The sequence below is a fragment of the Mus pahari genome, chromosome 1 (genome assembly GCF_900095145.1).
Source record: "Mus pahari chromosome 1, PAHARI_EIJ_v1.1, whole genome shotgun sequence".
In the NCBI taxonomy this organism is placed as follows: Eukaryota; Metazoa; Chordata; class Mammalia; order Rodentia; family Muridae; genus Mus; species Mus pahari.
Genome location: NC_034590.1, coordinates 80200308 through 80226243, shown reverse-complemented (window position 1 = coordinate 80226243; position 25936 = coordinate 80200308). Strand labels below are relative to the sequence as shown.

Sequence of the window (25936 nt, the reverse complement as noted above, 5' to 3'; positions counted from 1 at the left end):
ACTTCAATTCTATGTTACTTGCACAAATATGTTCTCACTGAGTCTCGGCTAGACAATGAAAGCATCCAGTATTCCTTCTACCCAATTTCTGCCAAGTTCTTTTATGGTCGCTAGTTGAAGCAATGATTATATCTAGGCAGAAAAGGTTCCACTGCCCTCTGCTGGTTCTCTGAACATGTCCATCAATGCAGTGTCCAAACTAACAAAGACACATACCCCTCCTCACAATTGAACATAGCATGAAATCACCAAGAAAACAGGTATATTTCATGCTCAAAAAATGTAATCTGTTAAGTACTTGGGAATTAGTGATTTTTGTTTGCTTGTTTGCTTGTTTGCTTGTTTGTTTTTTAAGACAGGGTTTCTCCATATAACAGTCCTGACTGTCCTACAATTCGCTATATAGACCAGAACGAACTCCAACTCACAGAGATCTTCCTGTCTCTGCCTCCTGAGTGCTGGGATTAAAGGCATGTGTCACCCCACTGAATTAATGATTTCTTAATGTATAGCTTAATCGGCTGCTACAGCTATATGTTGACATCTTGACACCACAAACCTTCCCTTAAGAATGCCGCAGTTCTCACTAGTGAACAGGCTCTGGCTCTGCCTCTGGGCCCTTCTCATTCTGCTTTTCACCGTTCTTCTGCTTTTGAATGTATAATGTCATTTTGTTACAAAGATTTTTTAAAGTTTTACATATTTATTTAGTTTATACATCAACAGGGAAATTATTCCAGTGGATATGTGATCAAGAAAAGAAATATGTAGCATGACTGAGAGTAATGCTTAATGAGAAAGGCAAGGCTTCTTTAAACTGTCAAGAGTCATGAAGAATCTCCCAGACCTCCTCTGAGAGGCTGACACAGACAGCTTGGTTTTTTAACTCATCTATATTAATATCATGCTAAGACTCTAGACTATTTATAGCTGCTGTGGCTTACATTGTGCTACATTTGTAAGAAATGGTTCTACCTTGGGTTATACTCAAGGGAAAAGCAACTTAGAATTATGTTTCTGAGGGGAGGGAGGTAAGGCAGGGTATCTCTACATATTTCTGGCTGCCCTGTAGCTCACTCTGTAGACCAAGCTGACTGAACTCACAGAAATCCACCTGCCTCTGCCTCCCAGGTGCTGGAATTAAAGGCATGCACCATTACACCCAGCTCAGAATTATGCTTTATCTTATTTGAATTTTATGCTTTTACAATCTCTTTCAGACATATATAGCATGTTTTCACCCATGCAAAATCTAAAAAATCATATATTTCTATATGAAAGCAGAGGGGGGGACCATCTGGGGAGAGGAAGGGATAGGGAGTAACAAGTACGATGAGCAGGCTGCAGCGGAATCAAAATACCACGGAAAAATAAACACTCTCATTCCGAATAGGACTCTTAGCTGTTACTGAAATGAAGATCTAAAATATGTAGGAGATAATGTATAATCCAGTCATCGGATAGCTATAGGCAAAGAATAGAAAAAACCCGTGATTCAGTGTTGTTCGGGCTGACACAACTAGCTGAACCACACACACTTTGTCCATCATTTCCTATGGAAGACAGCATCTGAAGTGAGAAAATGAGGCATCGTGAAAAACCAAACATGACCTTCCCCTCTTTCTGCCTCATGGCCAGCATCTATTTATAGCCACCTTATAGAAGGACCTGTAGTGATAGCTAGTCACCCCCAAGGCAGAACACAACTCTGTCTTGAAAGGAACTTTCATCATCTATGACACAGAGATTCTTGCAGGCAAAATCACAGTCACCCCGTTTGTAAGTGTGTAAGGCTGAATTTCATGGCATACTGGTGCTTGCTTCAGCTTTAGGGTTGGTATGCCCTAGATCAAGAGGGAAATTATGTCAAGCATAGCATCCTAAAAATGAACTTTTACTGCATAATTATATATATAACCTTAACAGTAATAATCTTTAGTAGTGAATATTTCAGAACATAACTCAGCTTACTAAATTGCTTAAATGCTTAAAAAGAAAACTTATCAGAAACTGTACTTCTAATCACACACACACACACACACAACAGATTAATTCAATTACAGAAGGTTAAAGGACCACATTTTTTTTTCTCTTTTCTGTAATGTTAGCCAGTATTTGCTAAGAGGTAGCAAATTATACACCCTAGCCAGAAATAGTTATGTGCTTGTCTGTAATCTCAGTATTCGTAAGGCAAGAAGATTCTGGGTTAACCTGGGCAGGATAGGAAGACCCTGTCCAAAAAATTAATTAAAATTCTCATGCCAGTAAGATGAATCAATAAAGATGTTTGCCAGCAAGCCTGAAAACTTAAATTTGATCCTCAGAATCCACATGGTAGAAGGAGAAAACCTATTCTGTAGGTTGTCCTCTGGTTTCTGAACACAGGCCGTAGCATGCATGTACATGGGGCACGCACATGCACACACACATATAGACAAAACAAATGTAAAAATTATAAATGAAAATAAGAGAAATTTTGTATTATTAGAATTTTTATTTTTTATTTATTTATTTATTTATTATTTTGGTTGTTCNAGACAGGGTTTCTCTGTATAGCCTGGCTGTCCTGGAAATCACTCTATAGATCAGGCTGGCCTCAAACTCAGAAATCCACCTGCCTCTGCCTCCCAAGTGCTGGGACTAAAGGCATGCACCACTGCCCGGCCGTATTATTAGAATGTTATGTTTAGATTATATTGGGTTTTAGCATGCATCCCAGTTATAACTGTATCCCACCTTGTACACACCAGAGTAATACATATTTCTGGTATATTCTATAATTCATAGAACTATATTAATTCTGTAATTAATAGTATAACCACTGTTAAAATGCTCATTTGGGTCGGGAAAGTAACTTAAACTTGAAAAGATTTGCTACAGAGACTGTAGTTAGCAGCTAAACATGAAAGCATTGCTGGTTACTAAGCCTTTAAATAAATCTTTTTATCACCTCTGCAATTAACTGTAGCACCTGTGACCTTCTGAACTGTTGTAATCTGCCAACATTGTGCTGATAAATATTACGTGCTCTCGTAGAAACTTGCCCCTGGAGTCAGCCAGTTTGCCTACACCTGTGTACAGGACCACCCCATTTGGACAAATCAGCAGTTTTGGGAGACAACTTTTTACAATGCAGTACAGGAGCAGGTTCGCTCACTGTATCTCTCAGCAAAGGACGACAATCATATCCCACATCTGAAGCAGAAGGTAAGAGAAGAACAGAACGGTACATGTGTGTGCTTAGGATTGACCAGAACGAAAGCTCAGACAGATGTTCTGAGGCCAAAGGGATTCTGCCCCCTTGAGTGTTAGGGCGGGCATCCCGTGGTGAGCATCTTTCTTCCTTTGATTCTGGCACTATATTTTTCCATAATGACTCATACTATAGATCTTTAACACTAGAATTGTTACATGTTAATGAGAAATTCTTGTAAACAATTGGAGAAAGTTGAATAGAAAAAGACATACCTAAAATTGTCCCAGGTATAAGTCTCTAGCTGCTTACTTCCTTGAAGAAATGCCAAGTTTAGCTCAGGTTAGATTGTTTTTACCTACCATGCACAAGGACCTGAGTTCAGTTCCCAGCATTAGAAGAAAGAAAAAAAAAAGTGAAGTCAGCTGACTATAAAGATAAATGTAAAGTTCAGTAGTCCTGCTCAAAAACGCATCAGCAATAATGTAAGTCTTCCTTTAGGATTATTCTGTATGGTACATATAATATATGTGCAGCATTTGCTATGTATGCATGTATTTAAATATCAGGAAAATTAAATTAAATTACTCTATATTTTTTAATGTCATTTACTAGCTCTCTGTTCTTAGACTAACTAGTCACATTACCCCCACATGTCCTCATTTATAAAATGTATAGATGTTATTACTGTAAGATTTTCCTATCTGATATGTATAAGGCTTATAAAGAGTTCTTGGCAATATTAAATAGTAAGTATTAAAATCATTCTCATGAAGTGAACTTAAAGCAGCCTAAAATACTCAGTGTTGACTCACTTGAGAGTGAACTGCTGATTTGGGGGAGTACATCACTGCAGATTCTGTCCATCTTCTACTTGTATTTATCTCTAGAGTGTGGATTATCCTAGACACCTGAGAAAAGCTACACAGTCATAACTGCATCATCTTAAACATATTCTGGTTTATTAGTAAGGAGAAGAATAAAAATTTTGATAGCAAATAACATTGACACGTTTGAGCGTTATTTCTCAAATTTAATTAATATTCAGATTTGTTGTTGTTGTTGTTGTTGTTGTTGTTGTCATTGTTAAAACACTAAATGTACCACTTAAGGTATAACTTGTAACTGATCCAGAGACTGTTGGACTGGGGCCTCACTCAGACTGTTAATGTGCCTTTGCTGATTGTTAACCAGCTGTGATTGCTGGTATTGATATATCTACAAAGCATTCATACAGCAAATGTGTCACAGCTACTGTGTCCCCATCTCTGAGCCCTGGATTATATACAATATGTTTTAGAGCTCCATGGCTAGATAAAATACTATGCAGATGTGTGTTGCTATTACCAGTTATCTCTTCTGTCTTCCCACAGTTACCTACATATTTCTGAATATTATGTTTTACAAGGCGATGTATCAATACTTTTTGTGTCCTTGATCATTTCATTTCCTCTCAAAGAGCAGGAGAGAAAAAACAATACTTTTAGCAGGTGCTACTGAAGTGTCGTCCTACAAGGGCATTTCTGGGGAGTCTTTTCATTTTTGTAGCTAGCAGCTTCAAAGAGGTAAAGCCAGAGTCGACTAAGTGTGAACTTGGTGAGATGCTAGAGAGAGAAACCTGCATCTGTATTTTGCTGTTTCTTTGGGTTTGCCGTGTGGTGCCAATGAAGGTCTGTGGGCCAGGGAAACCACTCCAGTGTGCTGTATGGGGTGGCTATGCTGAGTCTCACCTCTGCTGATACAGCTACTTAACAGATGCTTTCCATCATTTCCAAGAGAGTCGGCCTGACGTGCTGACGCACACCAGTAATCCTGTGCTCGGGAGGCAAGGGCAGGATCAAGAGGTCACAGTCATTTCAGCTATACAGCAAATTCAAGATGCAGCCCTTTCTCAAAATAAAAAATGAAAGCCATTTTCCTGATCTTTACATGTTTTCTTGATATTTTCCTTTAAAATGGTATATACTGATAAAAATATACTAAAAGATATGGAATATTCCAAGAGAAACCCTACATTTAAGACATGGACAGCTTTCAGCCCCTTCCATGTCTGTGGAGCAAACATAAAGTGATGGTTATTCACCCTTGGTTTGTTCGGCTTTATTTTCTGGGATAAGCTTCCCGAAGGCCAGTATCAGGAGAAGACAGCCATGGACTTGGCAGCCGAGCAGCTTCGCCTTTGGCCTACTCTGAGCAAGGCAACTCAGCAGGAGCTGGTGCAGCACGAGGAAAGCACTGTCTTCAGTCAGGCCATTCACTTTGCGAACCTCATGGTTAACCTGCTAGTTCCACTAGACACAAGTAAAAACAAGCTTCTTCGAGCGTCAGCTCCAGGAGACTGGGAAAGTGGGAGCAACAGCATTGTCACAAACAGGTACTGAGATGGAGCACACAGCTCCTCCTCTTATATCTCCACAGCAGCATAGCAAATAGTGCTGTACATGTTTCAGAATTGACTGTTTCCCCATTTCTAACTTGCTCAGCACTTCTGGTTTAAAAAAGAAAAAAAACAGCCAACTTACCTTCATTCTATTTAATCTGCCCCACACACACACACACCTATACCTCTACACCTCTACACCTCTGCACCTCTGCATCTCTACATCTCTACATCTCTACACCTCTACACCTCTACACCTCTGCACCTCTGCACCTCTGCACCTCTATTCTTTTGTCTCAAGACCTAATCAAGAGTCTATACACTGATGTGGCTCACTAGTTTCATTCTGCTAGTAAAGAAAATGCTCTGAAAATGCTGGTCAGCAACTTCTTGTCAAAATGATTATTTTTGGCCCTCTTGTTTCTCAGTTTATATGTAGAATTTGTCTAATTATGTTGTATCAATTATTTTTCACTGTTATGACCAAAATTCCTGAATTAAGTGAGGTGCTTATTTTCAGTCAGTTCAGTCCATTATTGTTTGTCCCCATGAGCTGGAGCAGAACATAATGGTAGCAAGTTTGTGGCAAGAAAAACTTTACCTCATTTCACACAAGAAGCAGAGAGAAGGGCCTGCAGGAAGAACCAAAGCAAGACACTGGCACAAGGATACACTGCCACCCCAATGAGTCACTTCTCCCGTTCCTCTTTGCTACCTCCCAATAGAGCCATCTTATAAATATTCAGAGGCATCCAGAGCTGTCCATGACTCTATAGGTGTATTTCATATTCAACCCCTAAAGTAATGTTGTCAGCCTTACCTCTTCCCTGTTCTCTACTGAGGTCCCCATATCCCAAGAATAAAACACAGAGCCTTTGCTTTGAGCTGAGCAGGAGCCTGATACCAGTAGGCTGTGATTCTAACCTTGCTCCCTTAATTCTTTTGTCAGCCTGGCCTTTGTACAGCCACTCATCCTCAGGCACAGTGCCCCTTGCTACTTCCTCTGTCATGACTACTCACCGGTCTGCAGCAGTCCCAAGGATCTCTTTCTTGCTTTACATTGTTGACCAGTGTCACCCTTCACAAAGGCTTGGCCCTTTTTTAAGTGTGCAGATTTTTTTTTCACTTTGATTGGTTGGTCCCCCTTCCCCCATGGTGCTTTCTATAACTCTGATTTCTTCCCGTTTTCTTTTCTCTCTTACTTTTGATTTTGGTTATTAGAGGATGGTTTGGGGTTGGCATTTGGGGTTTTTTGAGACAAGATCTCACTAGGCTAGCCTCAAGCTTATACTGGAGCTATCCACCTCCCAAGCTATACTACTGCATCACAATGGGACATATTTCACATGTGCATATTATCTGTGTCCTTGCTTGCGGTGTTCATTGTTCGGTTCTTTACATCTTTACAGACAGTGGGTGCTAGGTAACAGTATTTACCTGGATAGATGATGAAGTGAGCGAGTGAAGCGCAGCAGCAGCAGCAGCATTGCTCAGCAGCAGCAGCAGATGCTGCAATGCCTTGCTGGTTGTGGTTCTCATAAGCTGCTGTCCGACTCCTTCAGACAGCTCTGCATTTTCTTTTTGTTCTCAGTCCTTCTGCTTCGTTTTATTTCAGGTGTGTTACCTTGTCTTACGTGAGTTTATCACCTGCAGAAAAATAAGGCTTCATGGTGGCTCTAAGGGCTATGATTCACCACAGGGATTGAGGTGCAGGAGAGCAGGAAGAGAGACAGTCTCGTTCTTGCATCTCAAAAGGGTTCATTTGCCTGCCTACCATGGCCCTTGGCCCCAGTCACTAGCGCCGGTCACTTTCCTCCTGCTTCTCTGCATTGAGCAACTGGGAGGGACAAGATGTCCAGATGGTTCTGGGGCAGATCTAAGTGGCACAGTCCTCCTGCTTTACTTTCTGTGGCTTCTACGTTCCTTTTGAGAGAGTAACAGAAGATATTGTTTACAATAATAAATCTCACTCCTGTCGTGATATTTACATGTAAGCATATAGAACATAACATTCCATGCCTGGCACTTGTAGAAAAAAAACTGGAGTTATGCTGTCTGTCCCACTGATCATACAGCTCTTCTAGCAAGTTTCACTTCCTCTGGAAAGTGACTACGATGTTGTCTTTTTCTTTTCTTTTCTTTTCTTTTCTTTTCTTTTCTTTTCTTTTTTTTTTTTTCCTTCTTCTCTTAATTTGAGGCCTGGCCATGATTTCTTTCCTTGGCTCTCTTAGTATTGCAGGAAGTGTAGCTGAGAGCTATGATACAGAGAGTGGGTTTGAAGATTCGGAAAACAGTGATGTGGCCAACTCTGTTGTAAGGTTCATTGCCCGATTTATTGACAAGGTTTGTACAGAGAGTGGAGTGACTCAGGACCACATCAGGAGTCTCCACTGCATGATACCAGGTAATCAGTCACTTGGGGCGGCTAACGGGTCAGAGTGTTGCAGCAGTTAAGACCCAGCACAGTGAGCTGCCGCTCACTTTTCTCTGATTTGCTTTTTATTTCTTTTACTGGGGTACTGTTTTCTAAGACGAGGTCTTACATGATCCAAGCTACCCTCACATTTGCAGTGTACCAAGCCTTGCTCTCCTGATCCTCAACCTCTGCTTCCCTAGTGCTGGGATTATAGGCATGTAGCACTATGACAAGTTCCAGAAATATCTACCCTGCTTTCTGTCTCCATGAACTTTACTGTTCTAGAGATTTTACATATGTAGAACCATATAATATTCCAACTTTTTTCAGTTAGCATAATGTCTTCAAGGTTCATCCATGTATTATATCACTCCTTTTTTTTTAAAGATTTATTTATTATTATTATATGTAAGTACACTGTAGCTGTCTTCAGACACTCCAGAAGAGGGCATCAGATCTCATTACGGATGGTTGTGAGCCACAATGTAGTTGCTGGGAATTGAACTCAGGACCTTCAGAAGAGCAGTCAGTGCTCTTAACCGCTGAGCCATCTCTCCAGCCCCATATCACTCCTTTTTTATGATTAAATAGTATTCCATTAAATGGATGCATCTTATTTGTTCAGCCATTCATTTGTTGATAGAGACCTGGGTTTTCCACTTTTAGAGATTTGAGAATGATGGTTCTGTGAATATTTGCATACAGTTATCTGAGTGCTTATTTTCAATTCTTTGGGGGTATATGCCTAGAAGTAAAATGTAATAGATTACATAGTTACTATATTTTAACTTTTGGAGATCCTGCCAAACTTTAGTGTTTCATTCTAAAATATCTGGAATTTGCTTTTGTTCTCCCTGATTTGTTTTCTTTCTTCTTGAACACTGTGACTCATCCTAGGAATTGTAGCTATGCACATTGAGACCCTAGAGGCAGTGCATCGAGAGAGTAGAAGACTTCCACCTATCCAGAAGGTAAGTGCTCCACACTGTGTGCTTTAGGGCGCAATAGTCCTTCCAGAAAAGCAGCAGCAATGGGCTTCTGTGCACTAGACAGTGACTTCTCAGCTAGTTACAGACATTTTAAGGATGCGTGAAAGGTTCTGAGGAGCTTGCCCTGCAGGATTTTCTAAACTGCTGAATAGGAATGTTATCCTTTTTGTTATTCAGCAAAAGAATGATGATAACCTCTTGATAACTTCACTTTTATACAGAGTTAGGTCATGAATAATTCTCATACCCAAGTCCAGTCTCAGGCTTTATGTACCCACCACCACCTCCACCACCGCACACAAGAAAGGAAGGAAGGAAGGAAGGAAGGAAGGAAGGAAGGAAGGAAGGAAGGAAGGAAGGANGGAAGGAAGGAAAGGAGGGAGGGAGGAGGAAGGAAGGAAGGAAGGAAGGAAGGAAGGAAGGAAGGAAGGAAGGAAGGAAGGAAGGAGGAAAGAGAGAGAAGGAAAGGGAAGGGAAGGGAAGGAAAAAGAAGGAAATATTTCAAACAGTTACCATAAAAGCTTTGGATTCTTGATTCTGACTATCCATGACAAACAGCTGGGAAATTTAGTAAGGATTTGGGGTCTCCTGAATTAGAAAACCCTGAGACCTAGACATCTGTGTTTGAAGAAGCCACTCAGATAGTTGTTTTGCCGCTGGGCTCACACCTACTACAGACTAGAATGTGGGCCCTTGGCTCTCTGACAGAACTATTGAAAATACAGCTTAAAGAGCGATCAGAAGCCACGTAGGTAGAAGCAGCAGTTCTTGAAGCTCAAGATACAGCGGCCATTACACTTTGGTTTCTGAATTCAGCTCCAAGATTTCTAGGGCCTGAGAAAAGAATAATGCTGCCTTAGGCTGTGTTTGTTTTTCATTGTTGTTTGGGTTTTGGTGTGGGTTGGGTTTGGGGTTTTTTTGTTTTGTCTGTTTGTTTTTGGATTTTGTTGTTTGTTTGTTTGTTTGTTTGTTTGAAGATATTATATAGTTCTCACTGTGACTGTCCTGGAGCTCACTATGTAGATCATGCTGACCTTCAGATTACAGAGATCCACCTGCCTCTGCTTCCCCACTGCTTGGATTAAAGGCATGCACCACTCTGCCCAGCTGATGTAGATATTAAAAACAGATTTTTCAGGGGGAATGATCTTTTTCTTACCCACATCTCCCAAGAGGAATCTTACTATAGTGTTCCTCATATACTGAATGCTAAGCTAAATTTCTCATTATAAAGTTCATTGGAGAAAAAAAAAAGGAAAACTCTTTTTTAAAAACAAATCCACAGCCAACCATTAGCCCCAGCACTGAGGAAAGAGGCAGGTGGATCTCTATGAGTTCAGTGCTGGTCTACACAGTGAATGCCAGGCCAGCAAGTACTACACAGTGAGACTCTGTAAAACACAACAGCGGAAGCTGACTATGGAGCCAAGTGTGGCAGCTCTCTCCCCTGTAATCTCAGCACTTGGGAAGTGGAGGCAATAGAAGGAGGAATTCAAAGCCAGACTTAAATAAATTAATTAAAAATATGCTGGATGGTGGTGGTGCACCTTTAATCCCACCATTTAGGAGGCAGAGAATGGCTTATGAGTTCCAGAGCAGCCTGGTCTACAGATTGAGTTCCAAGACAGACAGGACCATACAGAAAATCCTATCTCAAAAAAATCAAAACACCCAAAATCCATTTAGGAGTTGTTTCTTTTACAGCATAATGTCATTTATATAAAGTTTAAGTGTAAAAGAAATACACAATGTAGTATCTTCCCTTCCCTCGCTTGTCTCTGCCATAGCCACCTTTATTAGTTGTTCATATTCTAAATGGTTTTTTTCTCTTACATTTCATTTAAGTTACACAATGATTATTTGAATGGACATTTCAGACTTTCAAGTTATTCTCTTATTTTTGGACTGTTAACAAGCAATGCAGCAAAGAATCTTTTCATACTTGGACTTAGAAACTCCATTTCTGCTTCTTCGCAAGTCAGGCTCAGGGTTGGCTCAGGGTGTCCAAACTATACATGAGAAGGTAACCTGGAACTACATGATGGCAACCCTACAAGAGTTGCTTTTAAAACAGTTATCCGTTCTTAGCCCAAGATTCTTCGACCAGCTCTACTGCCAGGAGAAGAAATTGTATGTGAAGGTCTTCGAGTCCTACTAGATCCTGATGGTCGGGAAGAAGCCACTGGAGGTCTCCTCGGGGGTCCTCAGCTCCTGCCTGCAGAAGGCGCCTTGTTCCTCACCACATACAGAATTCTCTTTAGAGGGACGCCGCATGACCAGCTAGGTATGACCTCGCACACACCATCAGAGCAGGATCTCTGTATAGCACTGGAGGTTCTGTTTAGGCCATGAACAATGATTTACACATCATTTCAAACCCAGAGACGGGAAGGATAGACTTGGGGTTGAGACCTCACTTTGTTCTCTTTTCTTTGCAGTTTTAATGTGTGTTTGAGGGAAATGTTTTTGTCAGAGAAAGCTTTTTTCTTACTATTTCTTTCTCCATTAGTAACATAGTCATTATATAGTCATAGATTGTTTAACATGTATAGAAACTTAAATCTAATGTATATACTAGCTTTGCTTAGTCTCTGGATATGAACTTAGTAAGTTGAGAAATCCAGGGACTGAGGAATGAGCAAATATGTAAGCCTCAAAATCCAGTATCCCTGGCCCAGATCTTCCTTGCTCGGGCTCAGCTGTGAGGTGCCACCGTCACTGCTTCTGCCGTGTTCTCTAGCACGCTACCTAAAGGCCTTCCTCTTCCCTCTACAGATTCAAACCCCACCCTTTCTGCAAAGCTTACTTTCCCGCTCCCCCCCCCCCATGTCTTACAGAAATTATTTTCTATCCTTCTAGCATACAGAGATTGTCTCCTTTTCTGCAATTCCCTGATCCTTGAATTCTCTGTTCACTTGTTACTTACATGGTATAGTAGTGCTGTGTAACACTCCCCCAGTGGAGACTTGGAAACTCCAAGGAAGGCCACGGTACTTCTTTTCTAGACGTGTCTTCTTAACCACAGGTAGTGTGTACTTTTACATTAGCGTTTTATAAAATGTTTACATTTCTAAACCTCTTAGACACACATCTAGTCTTATCTTTCAAAGGCTTTCTGTGTATGGAGACAGATGTTAAAAATCTGTTATCTTCTTGGGCATGATAGCTCAAGCCTATGATCCCAGCAGGGAGCATGATGTAAAGGAATCATGAGTTTGTGACCAACCTAGAATAGCAAACTATCTCCCCTACCCCCACCCAAAAATGCTCTTTTTTGCTTTATCACTATATTAACTATCTTGGTTTTCTCTGCAGTATTAGAAGCTACTTCTTTATTTCTGAATAAAACCTATTCCTGTGTGACTGACTTAAGCTGGATTTTATATGTATACAATGGGTAAAGGAGATAGAAACAATGACAGGTTCCTGTACTCTGGAAAAATTAGTATGTTTTAGGAGTGAATTACATTGGGTCTTAGGTAGGGTTTCTGTTGCTGTGAAGAGACACCAGGTTTAGTCCATTATTATCATGGTGGGAAACATAGCAGCGTGCAGGCAGACATGGTACTGGAGAAGGAGCTGAGAGTTCTACATCCTGATCCTCAGTCAGGAGAAGTGAATGCCATATTAGGCCTAGCTTGAGCATATGAGACCTCAAAGCCTGTCCCCACAATGACACATTTCCTTCAACAAGGCCACACCTACTCCAGACAAGGCCACACCTCCTGATAGTGCCACTCCCTGTGGGCCAAACATCCAAACACTTAAGTCTCTAGACGCACAGTGTAATAAAACTAATTAATGACCTGGGTATGGTGGTACACACATTTAATCTCTGCATTTAGAGGCAGAGACAGTCAGAATTCCTGTGGGTTCAGCACCAGCCTGGTCTACCACATAGTCGAAGGACAGCCAGGGCTACATAGAGAGGCCTTGTCTTTTTGGTCTTGGTTTTGGGGTTTTTTCCCTTTGGTTTTTTTGAAATAAGATTCCTCTGTGTAGCCCTGGCTGTCCTGGAATTCATTCTGTAGATAAGGCTGGCCTCAAATTCAGAGATCTGCCTGCCTCTGCCTCCTGAGTGCTGGGATGAAAGATCTACACCACCATGCCCAGAATGAGAGAACTTGTCTTAAAATTATACACACCCACACACATGTGCATACACACACACACTGTGAGATCCTAGAATCTTGGCACTTTCTCTCACTACAATCCTGGCGTTGTCCTCTGCTGATGAATTTCTGCAGAAGGTACTCTTGACCCTAGCTGTAAAGTGGTATTGCTGAGTCTACGTCCTGTCTTCCTACAGTTGGTGAACAAACAGTTGTGCGGAGCTTTCCCATTGCTTCAATCACCAAGGAGAAGAAGATAACCATGCAGAACCAGCTCCAGCAGAACATGCAGGAAGGGTTGCAGATTACATCAGCGTCTTTCCAGGTACACCATAAGTGTTTCAGATTTTACAATACTTGCCTAGGCCTTTTCCACTTGATGTCCCTAATTCAAACCTCATGTTTTCTGAGTACTTTCAACTTCATATTTCCATATACATAATATTCAACATGTAGCAAGGAAGGAAGGCCCTTCTAATAAAAAAAAAAAATTCTTCTACAAGTCTAGTAATGTAGCTGTTTTCTATGGTTGTGAGGTCAGAAGGTAGAGGTAAAGTGTCTTTGGCTTTGGACTCTACTCCAGGGTTCCCATGGCCAACAAATTGTCAATCAGAAACACAGTGGCTCTCGTTCACTGACGACTTATTTCTTAACTCCTCCTGGATAAAACTTTCAGTAAAAATAACTCTGTTTCAGAAAGAAATTCTCTATTGCATTTTGTGTGTGTAAGAGAGAGAAAGTAAAACTCTAAGGCGTTTAGAGCTAAGACACTGTTGTCAAGAATAACTGAGTGACCCCTGATTGAACCGTGACTTCCAGAACCTGTGGAAACAGTGATGCAGGGAGAAGTCTGCGTGGGAGGAGTGACCTCCCTCCATTGTTCCTTTTTCAAAGTTCATGTCCATGGTAGTTTGGTTTTCCTATCCTTTGCTCCTTGTTGCTGACTTCTCTGACTCCCAAGAAGCTCAAGGCTTGACTCTCACTCCTTGTGGAGCAGCCTTCTCTCCTGTGTAGACCAGGCTGGCCTCAGGAGATGTGCTTCCTGTCCTCTCTCACATAGCAGCTGCTGCCTTAAACCTTGAACCATCTCACAGCCATAACTACTAGGGGTTTTCTTACTGTTCCAGCTGCCGAAGGATCCCACACTTAAATATTGCCTGTCTGCACTTGGGAAATGGCTTTTCTATTCCTAGATTTGTACTCTATGATGACTTGGAGTCAGTTCTCTCTGCCCACCATTACATGGGTTCTAGGAATCAAACTCAGGTTACAAACACCTTTACCTGCTGAGCCATCTGACCAGTCGTACTTTTTTCTTTTAAGATTTTAAAATTGTATTTCATATTACCCAAAGTCTCTATAACTTCCAAAATCCTTTAACTTCTAAAGTTATAGTATTGTTACTTATATTTTTATTTAATATTGCTATTTTTCTGTTCACTTTCATTTGCTTGTTTGTTTTTGTTGTTTTCAGTGATGTGAGCAAAAGTTGTCAAGAAATCCTAATGCTTCTGATAAGTCAATCTCTTTTATTTGTAGTTGATTAAAGTAGCATTTGATGAAGAAGTCAGTCCAGAAGTGGTAGACATCTTTAAGAAACAGCTAATGAAGTTCCGTTACCCTCAGTCCATTTTCAGCACCTTTGCTTTTGCTGCTGGACAAACTACCCCACAGATCATTTTACCCAAGCAGAAAGAAAAGAATACCTCCTTCCGGTAAGAGGAGCCATGGGTCTCTCTTCTTCATCCCTTCCATAGCTAACTGAAAGGAAGTAATCTTTTATTAATGATGGCTTTTCTCACACTGTGTGTGTGTGTGTGTGTGTGTGTGTGTGTGTGTGTGTGTGTGTGTGTGTGTGTGTGTGTGTTTGAGAACACATACATGCCATTCGTGTGTGGAGGCCAAAGGACACCTTGTGGAACTCTTTTCTCTCCTTTCTCCATGTGGGTCCCAGGGGTTAAACTCAGGTCATCAGTATCAAGCATCTTTTTCTGCACTGAGCCATTTTCCAGCCCTTTGAACTCCTAATGTATATCTTATTGTCTCATCAATGAAAACTCATTCTCAAAAGGATTTTCAAATATCTTGAGTTGTGATTTTTGCCTCTTAAAAAGAATTATTCTTTTTCTGTGCTTGAACAGGTTTATAGCTAATTATAGATAAGACATTATGCATATCTAAAACCTATGAAAAAATAAGTGTTGCCAGCCATTATTGTCATGTGACCTCAGAGAAAGTTTGAGTTGAAGGACTGAAGACTTGCTAATGTGATTTATGGGGCCACAGTGGAGGCCACGGCATGGACAGCAGAATGAGCTTAGGAATGCCAAAAAAACAAACCCAAAAGTTTAAGATTTGAGTGATCAACTGGGCGTGGTGGTACACGCTTTAATCCCAGCACTTGGGAGGCAGAGGCAGGTGGATTTCTGTGAGTTCAAGACAAGACTGATTTACATAGCAAATTCCAGGACAGCTGGTACATTGGAGATTCTGTGTCAGGTGGAGGTGGGAGGGAAATTTGAGTGATCAATAGTTTATGTCAGACTTTAAGTTTTTGCACTTTTTACCTAATGGCATGTCATTTATAGGAAAATAATTCTCCACAATATGGAAAGTGCTATGAAGAAGTAGCTTAACAAAAACATGCACTGCAGTTGTACTATACATAAGGATGTGGGTATGAGTAATATAGATGTCAAAATATTAGTGGTGCCCTTGAATTAAATTGATTTTATCTTTGGTTCTGTGACTTCTAGAACTTTCTCAAAAACAATTGTGAAAGGTGCCAAGAAGGCAGGAAAAATGACAATTGGGAGGCAGTATTTATTAAAGAAGAGAACAGGAACAATTGTGGAAGAGAGAGTAAATCGTCCTGGGTGGAATGAAGAAGATGATATTTCTGGTATGTGAGAATTATTTTCCATAATTCAATTTTCTTCTTTCTTTCTTTTTTCTTTTTTCTTGAGACAGGGTCTCACTGTGTAGACCTAACTGGCCTTAAACTCGTAGAAATTCACTTTCCTCCACCTCACAAGTGCTGAGATTAAAAGTGAGTGTGGCCATGCCTACTTATTCTTACATGAATAACAACAAGAGACTAAGTTGTACTTGTATGTAAATTCAACCGTTTCTCAGAACTGGTAAGATAAATTTTTACTAATATTCTCTTGTTTAGATTGGATTTTGGTTGACATTTTTTAAAAAGGAAGGGCATCAAGTATTGCAGACTGGCCTTAAACTCACCATATATCTAAGGATGAGTCTCTCATCCTCTTGTCTTTAGCTCCTAGGTGCTTAGATCACAGACGTATGTACCACCACACCTGTTCTTGTAGAGCTGCATGCAACCACTGTAGCAACTGAGTTACATCCTCAGCCTGATTGTGTGACCTTATACTCTCCTTTACTAAGTCCAGCTTTGTCTTATTAAATGGAGAAAGAAGGAAATCCTATGTATAAAGTAAGAATGAGGGTATAAGGCAGATATCTGTGACCCTTAGGCCAGTCTGCTCTACAGAGCTAGTTCCAGGACAGCCAGGGATACACAGAGAAACCCTGTCTCAAAAACAGATTCCCCTCAAAAAAGAGTGAGGGACTAGGATAGTGAATGTTCCACACTGAAGATCAGGGAGACCTAGGATGGAGAAAAACTGAAGAACAGTTTAAAATATATATATAGTTAGCCAAGATATTTCTCAGCTGGAAAAAATAGAAGAAAACAAGATATCATGTTGAATGATTTTTTTTCTTTCCAACTTTTAACTAAGTATTGAGTATGCTATGGATATAATATTACATAAAAAATGATCTAATGGAACAGGAAATAATATATTCTTTTTCCGTCTCAAGATCTTAGATATAATCACTAGTAATTGTACCATTAGTACCTGTAAGATTGTTTAAAAAGAAACCTCATTTTTAGTGAGAGTATTGCATAAAATGTATTCATTCAGTTTGCTAAGATAAAAGAAAAAAACCTGTTAGATTATATGTATATGTGTATGTGTATATACATATGTATAAGAAGGAATATATATATATATATATATATAGGCTTACCCCTGTGGGCAATAAGAAGACCTGCTATTCCACTGCTAAAATGAACACTTATTGGAACCCTGGCCTACTCACAATCATATACAAAGCACTGCTGCTGATCACTATTGACTGCTCTATTCAAAGTATTTCATAGAACAAGCAAACAAACAAAAACAGCCCATAACTATGCATAATAGTATACGCTTATTGTCTCAGACACTGGTGAGCCAAAGCAATAAGGTCACTTCAGCTCAAATTCAAGGCCAGCTTGGGGGCCATAGGAAGACCCTTTCTCTAAAATCAAACCAGAGTAATTACTCCACCAAAAGACAGAGTTAAAGAATGTTCTTTGTTCCTCTAGAGCTAAAAGGATAGCGTGAAACTGACACCTGAGTGTGGGGCTGCATTGGGAAATTCTCAAGCTGGAACTCCAAGTCTCTTTTTCTCTTTTTTTTTTTTTAGAGATAATTGTTACTGGTGTTCATCAGTTTGATTTGTTTTGTCTTGTTTTTGAGACATAGGTTCACTATGCCCAGGCTAGCTTCATACACTAGATCTTCCTGCCTCCATTTCCAAAGTAGTAGGGTTACAGGCGTGTGCTATCTTAACTAGATCTTTTGCTTTGTTTGGGGTTTTATGGGGTTTTTTTGTTTGGTTTTGGAGAGAGCCATCTCCTTTTCTTTTCTTTCTTTCTTTCTTTTATTATTTTTTAAATTTAATTTTATTTGTAATTCATTTTGTACACTCCATATTCTGTTCCCCACCCTGCCCTGCCCCTCCCACCCTCCAACTGCTCTACATCCTATACCTCCTCCCCACCACACCCTGTCTCTACATGGATGTCCCCACCCTCTACCCCATCTGACCTCTAAACTCCTTGAGGGTTAGGTGCATCATCTCTGAATGAACACAGACCTGGCATTCCTCTACTGTATGTGTGTTGGGGGCCTCATATCAGCTGGTGTATGTTGTGTGTTTGGTGGTCCAGTGTTTGAAAGATCTCAGGGATCCAGATTAATTAAGACTGCTGGTCCTCCTTTAGGATCACCCTTCTCAAATTCTTTCAACCTTTCCTAATTCAACAACAGAAAAGGACTGAAGCCCTAAGGGCCTACAGAAAGAATGTAAACAGGCAACCTCAGGAAATAGGTTAGGGGAACACCCCCCCCCCTCAGTGCACCAGAGACCTGGGTGGTGAGAGAAATGCCCAACAGTAGGGAGAGGGAACTTATAGAGCCCATCTCCAGCAGGAAGACAGGACATCATCAAGTGAGGGATGGGATTGCCATCCTCACAACTCTGACCCTTAATTGTTTAAAAAAAAAAATCTCTCTAAAGAGCTTAGTTATTGAATAAATTCTTTCACACTTAAATCATGGAGGACTCTGAACCTGTGATTACAAAGTGGTGACAGAGTTTTCCATAGACATTATATCCTCTACTGAAAGGATTTCCAGGAACCAACTTTTCATAGCTTTCCCACTGTGCTTCTAGTTAACTTGGAAGTTTCAATATGAATGTATTCTTTTGAAAGTAAGACAAAATCTCGGATGATGAATTTATATAGTGATTAATTTTAGATAACAGTTTTTAAGATAAATTTTACTAATAGATTATCTTCTGTGTTACATACAAATTACTGTACTTTAGTGTCAATGACAGGCCTGACTGAAACAGAAAAATGTAGCCAATGAATTTAAAATAACATTATCTTTAGTTGTTTTGTTGTGGTTTTGTTTCTTTTACAAATGGGTTCATAGGATGCATTCCAGGCTGTCCTGCAACTCACTCTTTGGATCAGACTGGCCTTGAACGTCTAGTATTCCTGCCTTTACCTCCCAAATGCTGGGGGTTTGAGAATGTACCTACAATGCCTAACTTTGTTTTTAGAAGTTATTTAAATGATATTACTTCCCTAGTTTTTGTTTTTGTTTTCAGTTGAGTCCTGGCAACCCTAACATAAAGACTTTCAAAAGGAAGTTTTGACCCAGGCATGGCATTGTGTGCCTTGAATATCAGCATTGGGGAGGTAGAGGCAGGCAGATCTCTGAATTCCAGACCATCCTTGTCTACATAACAAGTTCCGGGTCAACCCAAGCTGTATAGTGAGACCCTGCCTTCAGAAAGAAGTAGTAGCATTTGTTGTCATTCTCGTTGTTGTTGTTCTAAGGTTTTTACTCTGAGCCAATCATTTTGACAAAACCTATTTCTGTCTGTCAGTTTCAGATGATAGTGAACTTCCCACAAGTACAACCCTGAAGGCCTCAGAGAAGTCTACAATGGAACAGTTGGTGGAAAAAGCATGTTTCAGAGATTATCAGCGGTTAGGTTTGGGAACCATAAGTGGCAACTCCTCTCGTTCAAAACCAGAATATTTCCGAGTCACTGCCTCCAACAGGCTGTATTCGCTATGCCGGAGGTAAGGATCAGTGGGCTTCAAAAAGAGACATGTCTTTATTTCCCATTTGAATTATTCCAGAAACATGATTCTGGAGATATGTAAACTTAAGAGAGATGTTTTGTGATATGAGGCCCCCAACACACATACAGTAGAGGACTTCTGGGTCTGTGTTCATTCAGAGATGATACACCTAACCCTCAAGGGACTGGAGGCCCCAGAGAGTTTAGAGGTCAGGAGGGGTGAGTTGGGGAGGAGGTGTGGGATATGGAGCAGTCAGAGGGTGAATGGGGAGCAGCAGGGCAGGGAATGCAATATGGAGTATAAAAAAATTAATTAAAAATAAATAACATTTTTTAAAAAGATATGAAATTCCCTGAGAATTAATTGTAAGTTTTTTTAATTAAAAATTCTTTTTTTTTCTTTTATTGAATATTTCCTTTATTTACATTTCAAATGTTATCCCCTTCCCTGGCTTCCCCCCACCCCCAGAAACTCCCTATCCCATCCACCCTCCCTCTGCTTCTATGAGGGTGCTCACCCACCCACTCTCACCTCCCTGCACTGGCATTCCCCTACACTTGGGCATCAAGCCTTCACAGGACCAAGGGCCTCTCCTCCCATTGATGCCCACAAGGCCATCCTCTACATACATATGCATCTGGAGCCATGGGTCCCTCCTGGTTGGTTGATATTGTTGTTCTTCCTATGGGGTTGCAAACCCCTTCAGTCCTTTCTCTAACTCCTCCATTGGAGACTCCATGCTCAGTCCAGTGGTTGACTGTGAGCATCCACTTCTGTATTTGTCAGGCACTGGCAGAGCCTCTCAGAAAACAGCTATATCAGGCTCCTGTCAGCAAGCACTTGTTGGCATCTGAAGTAGAGTCTGGGTTTGGCAACTGTGTATGGGATGGATCCCCAGGTGGGGCAGTCTCTGAATGGCCTTTCCTTCAGTCTCTGATATAACATAAACTTAGTCGTACACACCTTTAATCCAAACCTTTGGGAGGCAGAGGCAAGTGGGTCTCTGTGAGTTCATAGACAGGTTGATCTCCATCAAATTCCAGGCTAGCCAGGGTTATTTAATAAGCCCATGACTATAAATAAATAAACTTCATTATATGGTGTTAATGAAATGGTTAGACTTGGTTTGACATTTGCACATCTTGTTGTCATACTAAACCATTTGGTTTTGATTTTCAATCCTTTTACTTCTCGGGTAGTCTCAAGCAGCTTTGTTCTCTGTTGTCATTGCTGTGAGTTGTAGACAGTTTGATGTGTTCTTATAACACAGACTAATCCTAGCAATCAATCCCAGTAGCGGCAGGTGGGTCTCTATAAGTTCATGGCCTTCTTGTGTGTGGCAAGCTCCAGACAAACAGAGCTACATGATAAGTCCCTAGCGCAACCAAAAAGAAAGAAAGAAAGAAAGAAAGAAAGAAAGAAAGAAAGAAAGAAAGAAAGAAAGAAAGAAAGAAAGAAAGAAAGAGAAAGAATTTAAATGAACTTCCAAATTTTATGATGATATATCTCAACCAATGTGTTTCTGCATGTTTAAAATTCAGTGATATTATGCTACTTACATTTTTACATTATCTCCTCCCCCCTCCCCTGTTTCTTACCTTTCTCCTCCCCAAACACTCATTCCCTCTGCCATTCCTGAAGCTATCCTGGCCTTTTAGTCATACCTCAAGCTGTACAAGACAGTAGTTTACCAAGAGTAGCCCGCTGCTATCGACACAATCGCCTGCCTGTCGTTTGTTGGAAGAACTCAAGAAGTGGTACTCTGCTCCTCCGATCTGGAGGATTCCATGGGAAGGGAGTTGTTGGTCTATTCAAATCACAGAACTCCCCTCAAGCCGGTAAGAATTTCTGTACAGCACAACTCTCACTGGAGTATTCCTAAAACTCAGCCAGGCATAGTAGTCCAGGCCTGTGGACTCAATAACTTGGGAGACTGAGGCAGGACCACTTGATCCCAGAAGTTTAGATGCCATAGTGAGACCAGAGAAGGAGAGTCTTCCCAGAATTCAAGGGAGTAAAACCTGGGCTTCCGCTGCCCCTCCCCACACTTTTTTCACTGTCCACGTGCAGAGAACGCAAGGCTGGACTTTAGTGAAGACAGCCGCAGACCTGTGGGATACCACATTGCACTGCCATCTTACTACCATAGCTCATCTTCTCTTTGGATTTTGATCAATAACAGTTTTGGTTCTAGGCTGCTTTCATTCTGGCAAACAGAATATCTGTCCATTGTTGGAAATTAGATTCTACCAGTCTTTGGTATTTTTTCTGAAAAGTAATGTAGATATATTTAACAGCTGTAGAGATTTAAAAAAGGGTTTCGTCTTGTGTGGCATGGGAATACACATGAACAGCAACAGTAAACTTGACTAGAATGCAGCTTTCAAGAGGTTTCATACAAAGAATCTTTTAGAAAAGTAGAGAAATAGGAAGTGATATCGTCCCTTGTCCTGGGGATGTTTTTGAGTACCATAACCAAAGTAGTAAGGACTTGAGCTATAGTTTGCTGACTGTTTTTAGAGTTTCTTGTTAGACTTTGACCCCACCACAGTATTAGATATGATTTTGGGAGTAGCATTCTTTCCTCTTTAGAATCCAGAGTCTCTGGTCAAGAAGAGCCATGTGTTTTTTGAGATCTCTATTTTCATCCACTTCCCTCCAGTGTGCCCCCTCATAATGTGCTTGATTGGAGGCATCATGCAGTGCTGTATTTGCCTGGGTTGGCTTTTCTGCAGTACTGCAATTAAAGGAAGTTGATTTTTTACCACTTTCTGTTTTGAGGAGTTCTTCCAAGCCAGAGGGTAGCAGTCTAAGAGCAGAAGCCCTGTGAGCGCAAGAGTATTTGCAAGCATATTCCGGTACCGTAGGAAAGGTATTCCACTGTGTTCTGATGCGTATGATAGGGATTTAATTTTATATCCTAGTATGTATTTTATATTTCTAAATAAATATATTTGCTTATGTTTTGATGTTTTTCAAATTGGGATGTGCCTGCTAATTGATGTGATCAGAAAGGATAGTGTCATAGTTAAACAGCACATGACCCTTATAATTGATGTTGTTGTAGATCGAATAAAAATAATGCTAATTATTTTCTGTTTAAGGTATAAGAAAATACATGATTCTATTGTCCTTTTAGTACACCTCTTCTTGGGGCCTGAGCTTGACAAGGCTATAGTACCACCTGTAACCCCAACACTTGGGAGAGGTGGAGTCAGGAGGAGCAGTGTTACAGGGTCAGCCTCAACAGTACAACTGTGTTCTGTAGCCAACTTTCATTAAAAATGAAGAATACAGGCTGGAAAGATTCTGCTGAAGGAACCCTGATATAGCAGCCTTTTGTGAGGCTATGCCAGTGCCTAGCAAACACAGAAGTGGATGCTCACAGTCAGTTATTGGATGGAACACAGGGCCCCCAATGGAGGAGCTAGAGAAAGTACCCAAGGAGCTGAAGGGGGCTGCAGCCCTGTAGGTGGAACAACAATATGAACTAACCAGTACCCCCTGAGCTTGAGTCTCTAGCTGCATATGTAGCAGAAGATGGCCTAATCGGCCATCATTGGGAAGAGAGGCCCCTTGGTCTTACAAACTATATATGACCCAGTACAGGGGAATGCCAGGGCCAAGAAGTGCGAGTGGGTGGGCAGGGGAGCAGGGGTGGGGTGAGGGTATAGGGAACTTTCGGGATAGCATTTGAAATGTAAATAAAAAAAATATCTAATAAAAAATAATAATCCATCCTAAAAAAAAAAAAGCATACAGGCTGGAGAGATGGCTCAGTGATTAAGAGTACTGACTGCTCTTTCAGAGGCCCTGAGGTCAATTCCAACCACATGGTGGCTCATCTGTGATGGGATCCAATGCCCTCTTCTGGTGTGTCTGAAGACAACTACAGCATACTCATATACTCATATACATAAAATAAATAAATGTTGTTTTAAAATGAGGAATACACACATGATTCTTTTAGAAACTGAAGAATACACACACACACACACACACACACACACACACACACACACACACACAGGGCCTGAACCCATTTCAGTGATTCAGTTTTATTTCACACAACTAGGCTCATATTTCTGCCAACTATTTGCTTTGTACTTGTTTGTATTTGTGCCTATATTCTACCCTCCTTTAGAAGAACCAGAGAATGTGGCAAAAGTGGCTCCAATATTGCTCCTGTCTTCCTCTATTCTTCCAGCAACAGAGCCCCACACGCTCATGTCATCTGTTAAGCCAATTAGGCATCCTCACATTTGCCTCCTCTGAAATGCCACTCTTCCCTCCCTGCTCCCACACAGTAGCCTGGGCAGGATGGGAGAAGGCTATCAAGGAGGTGTTTGTTAATCTTCGTTTTGATTATCAATACACCTGTGTTTAGAAGGCTAGTCCTGCCCTGGCTTTTCAGACTTGGGCCCTTTATGAAAGAATGATGAGCAACTGAGAAGTAGGTATATTGAAACCAGCATCAAAAGATGAGCCACAGAATACACTTAATGTCTAACTGGCTTATATTTGGGTGTGGTAGCATGAAATTATACATGTTTTTCTTTTGTATTATAGTTTCTACCTCCTCTTTAGAATCTTCCAGTAGCATAGAGCAAGAAAAGTACTTGCAAGCCTTATTGACTGCAGTCATCGTCCATCAGAAACTCAAAGGCAGCAGTACGCTTACTGTCAGACCAGCACTGGCTCTGTCCCCAGGTAAGAGCTGAGGATGCTTTCCTTGACAACTACTCTGAAAAGGCAGTGTCTGTTTCTGAGGTTAATCCCTTTAGATACGTACTTTTAGTTAATTCACATGACGGTAACATTTTTACCATGAAAGACCATTACTTTACCTTCTTTTACTTAGAAGTCAAAGCACCACTGTTAATGTCTAGTAATTAGTAGCTATGTGTAGAGATTCAGTTATTGTCTTTTAAAAAGAGTAATAATGTAAGAGATATCAAACATAAAGGAATCCCGAAAGTCTACTTTACATAAACTTTAAAATATTACTATAAAGTTGAATGTATAACTGAAAATCTGGTTATTAAATGTGTAATTTATTAAAATTATCATATAAACTTGAAATTCCCAAAATTTCTTTAGCCTTTTATGATTTTTGCATTAGTTTGTTTTCTGTAAATTTGGACGAAGCATTAAGACTTGTACTAATATTCTGTTTCAGTTATCATGTGATGGAACCCCAAAGGGTTCATGTAGAGGTAACCCTAATTGTTAGACAGGAGCATGTGACTTGAGAAGTTGGTCTTTTGGCTTAATCAGCTATCTGAATTACCTCAACATAAGCAGAAAGTGGCTTTTCTTGCAAAGTAACACCGTGCATGCCTTTCTTCATTATCATTGGAGTCTCTGATTGCACTTGCCAAACCTAACTCTGTAATCTTTCAAATATGTGTTATCTCTGCTGAAATAATAACATTGCCATGTTATCTCTAATAAAGCTTTTGGGATTTATAAAGTACAATGTTTGGCAGCAATTAGACATGCTACATGTGAAGATAACTTTTTGTCATTTGAGTAATGTTAACCTGAACACCATGGTTTTTTTGTTCTTTTTTTTTTTTTTTGGCTGACTTTAGGGACTGAAAGGAGGTCTTCAGGAATGCCCACTGTGCCTAAGCAGGTAGTGCCAGGACATTTGGATGTGAACCCATCCAATAGTTTTGCTCTAGGAGGTTTAGGAGGTTAGTAAGACCAATTTTATAACTGAGCCGATAAAAGCTTAATAGCTGAGAACATTCTTCTAGATAGTGGATGTTTTAAAAATCAACTAATCATGCTTTTGAGTTATTCTTAATTACCCTTCTCCAATGAATGATCAAATTTATTTCTAGTATGATAACAAATATATTATGCCTTATGGAACAATTAGTATAATTATTAAGGGTGTCTTACATACTAATAAGTTTGAGAGAGTTAGGAGGTGGGAGAATCATGTTTAAATGGTGATGATCCACCAAGTTTACAGGGTAAAAAGACTACTTAGAAACTTAGAATAGATACCAGACTGAGCTGTGCCTCCAGATTATACTAGTCTTTGAGGGTAAGCTAAAATGATAGCTAAATTTCTCTTCCTGACTCCGTCTGAATATAGCAACTGGCATGAGGAGATAGAGAAGAAGTAGTTACTCCACTCTGGTCTCTGCAAGTTACTATGAGCTTCTTATACTCTGCAAAGGTGATTCTAAACCAGGCATCTTAACTGCAAAGTTCTGTTGCTTCACAGTGGAGTCACAATCATAGGTTCTTCCTCGCCCATAAAAGGCAGACCCTCAGCCGGGCGTGGTGGCGCACGCCTTTAATCCCAGCACTCAGGAGGCAGAGGCAGGTGGATTTCTGAGTTCGAGGCCAGCCTGGTCTACAAAGTGAGT

The 25936-nt window shown here is 40.5% G+C and overlaps 1 protein-coding gene across 1 annotated transcript in view; it reads left to right on the top strand.

The window, feature by feature from the left end:
- Positions 1–25936, top strand: part of Sbf2 (SET binding factor 2) — a 292547-nt gene that overhangs the window by 225487 nt on the left and 41124 nt on the right. The window contains exons 19-29 of the mRNA XM_029535769.1: positions 3037–3207; positions 5311–5567; positions 7805–7977; positions 8887–8960; positions 11067–11262; positions 13288–13415; positions 14630–14805; positions 15847–15992; positions 19349–19547; positions 21192–21388; positions 24120–24260. Coding sequence (XP_029391629.1) covers positions 3037–3207; positions 5311–5567; positions 7805–7977; positions 8887–8960; positions 11067–11262; positions 13288–13415; positions 14630–14805; positions 15847–15992; positions 19349–19547; positions 21192–21388; positions 24120–24260 — 1858 coding nt within the window. The remainder of the gene's footprint in view (positions 1–3036; positions 3208–5310; positions 5568–7804; positions 7978–8886; positions 8961–11066; positions 11263–13287; positions 13416–14629; positions 14806–15846; positions 15993–19348; positions 19548–21191; positions 21389–24119; positions 24261–25936) is intronic.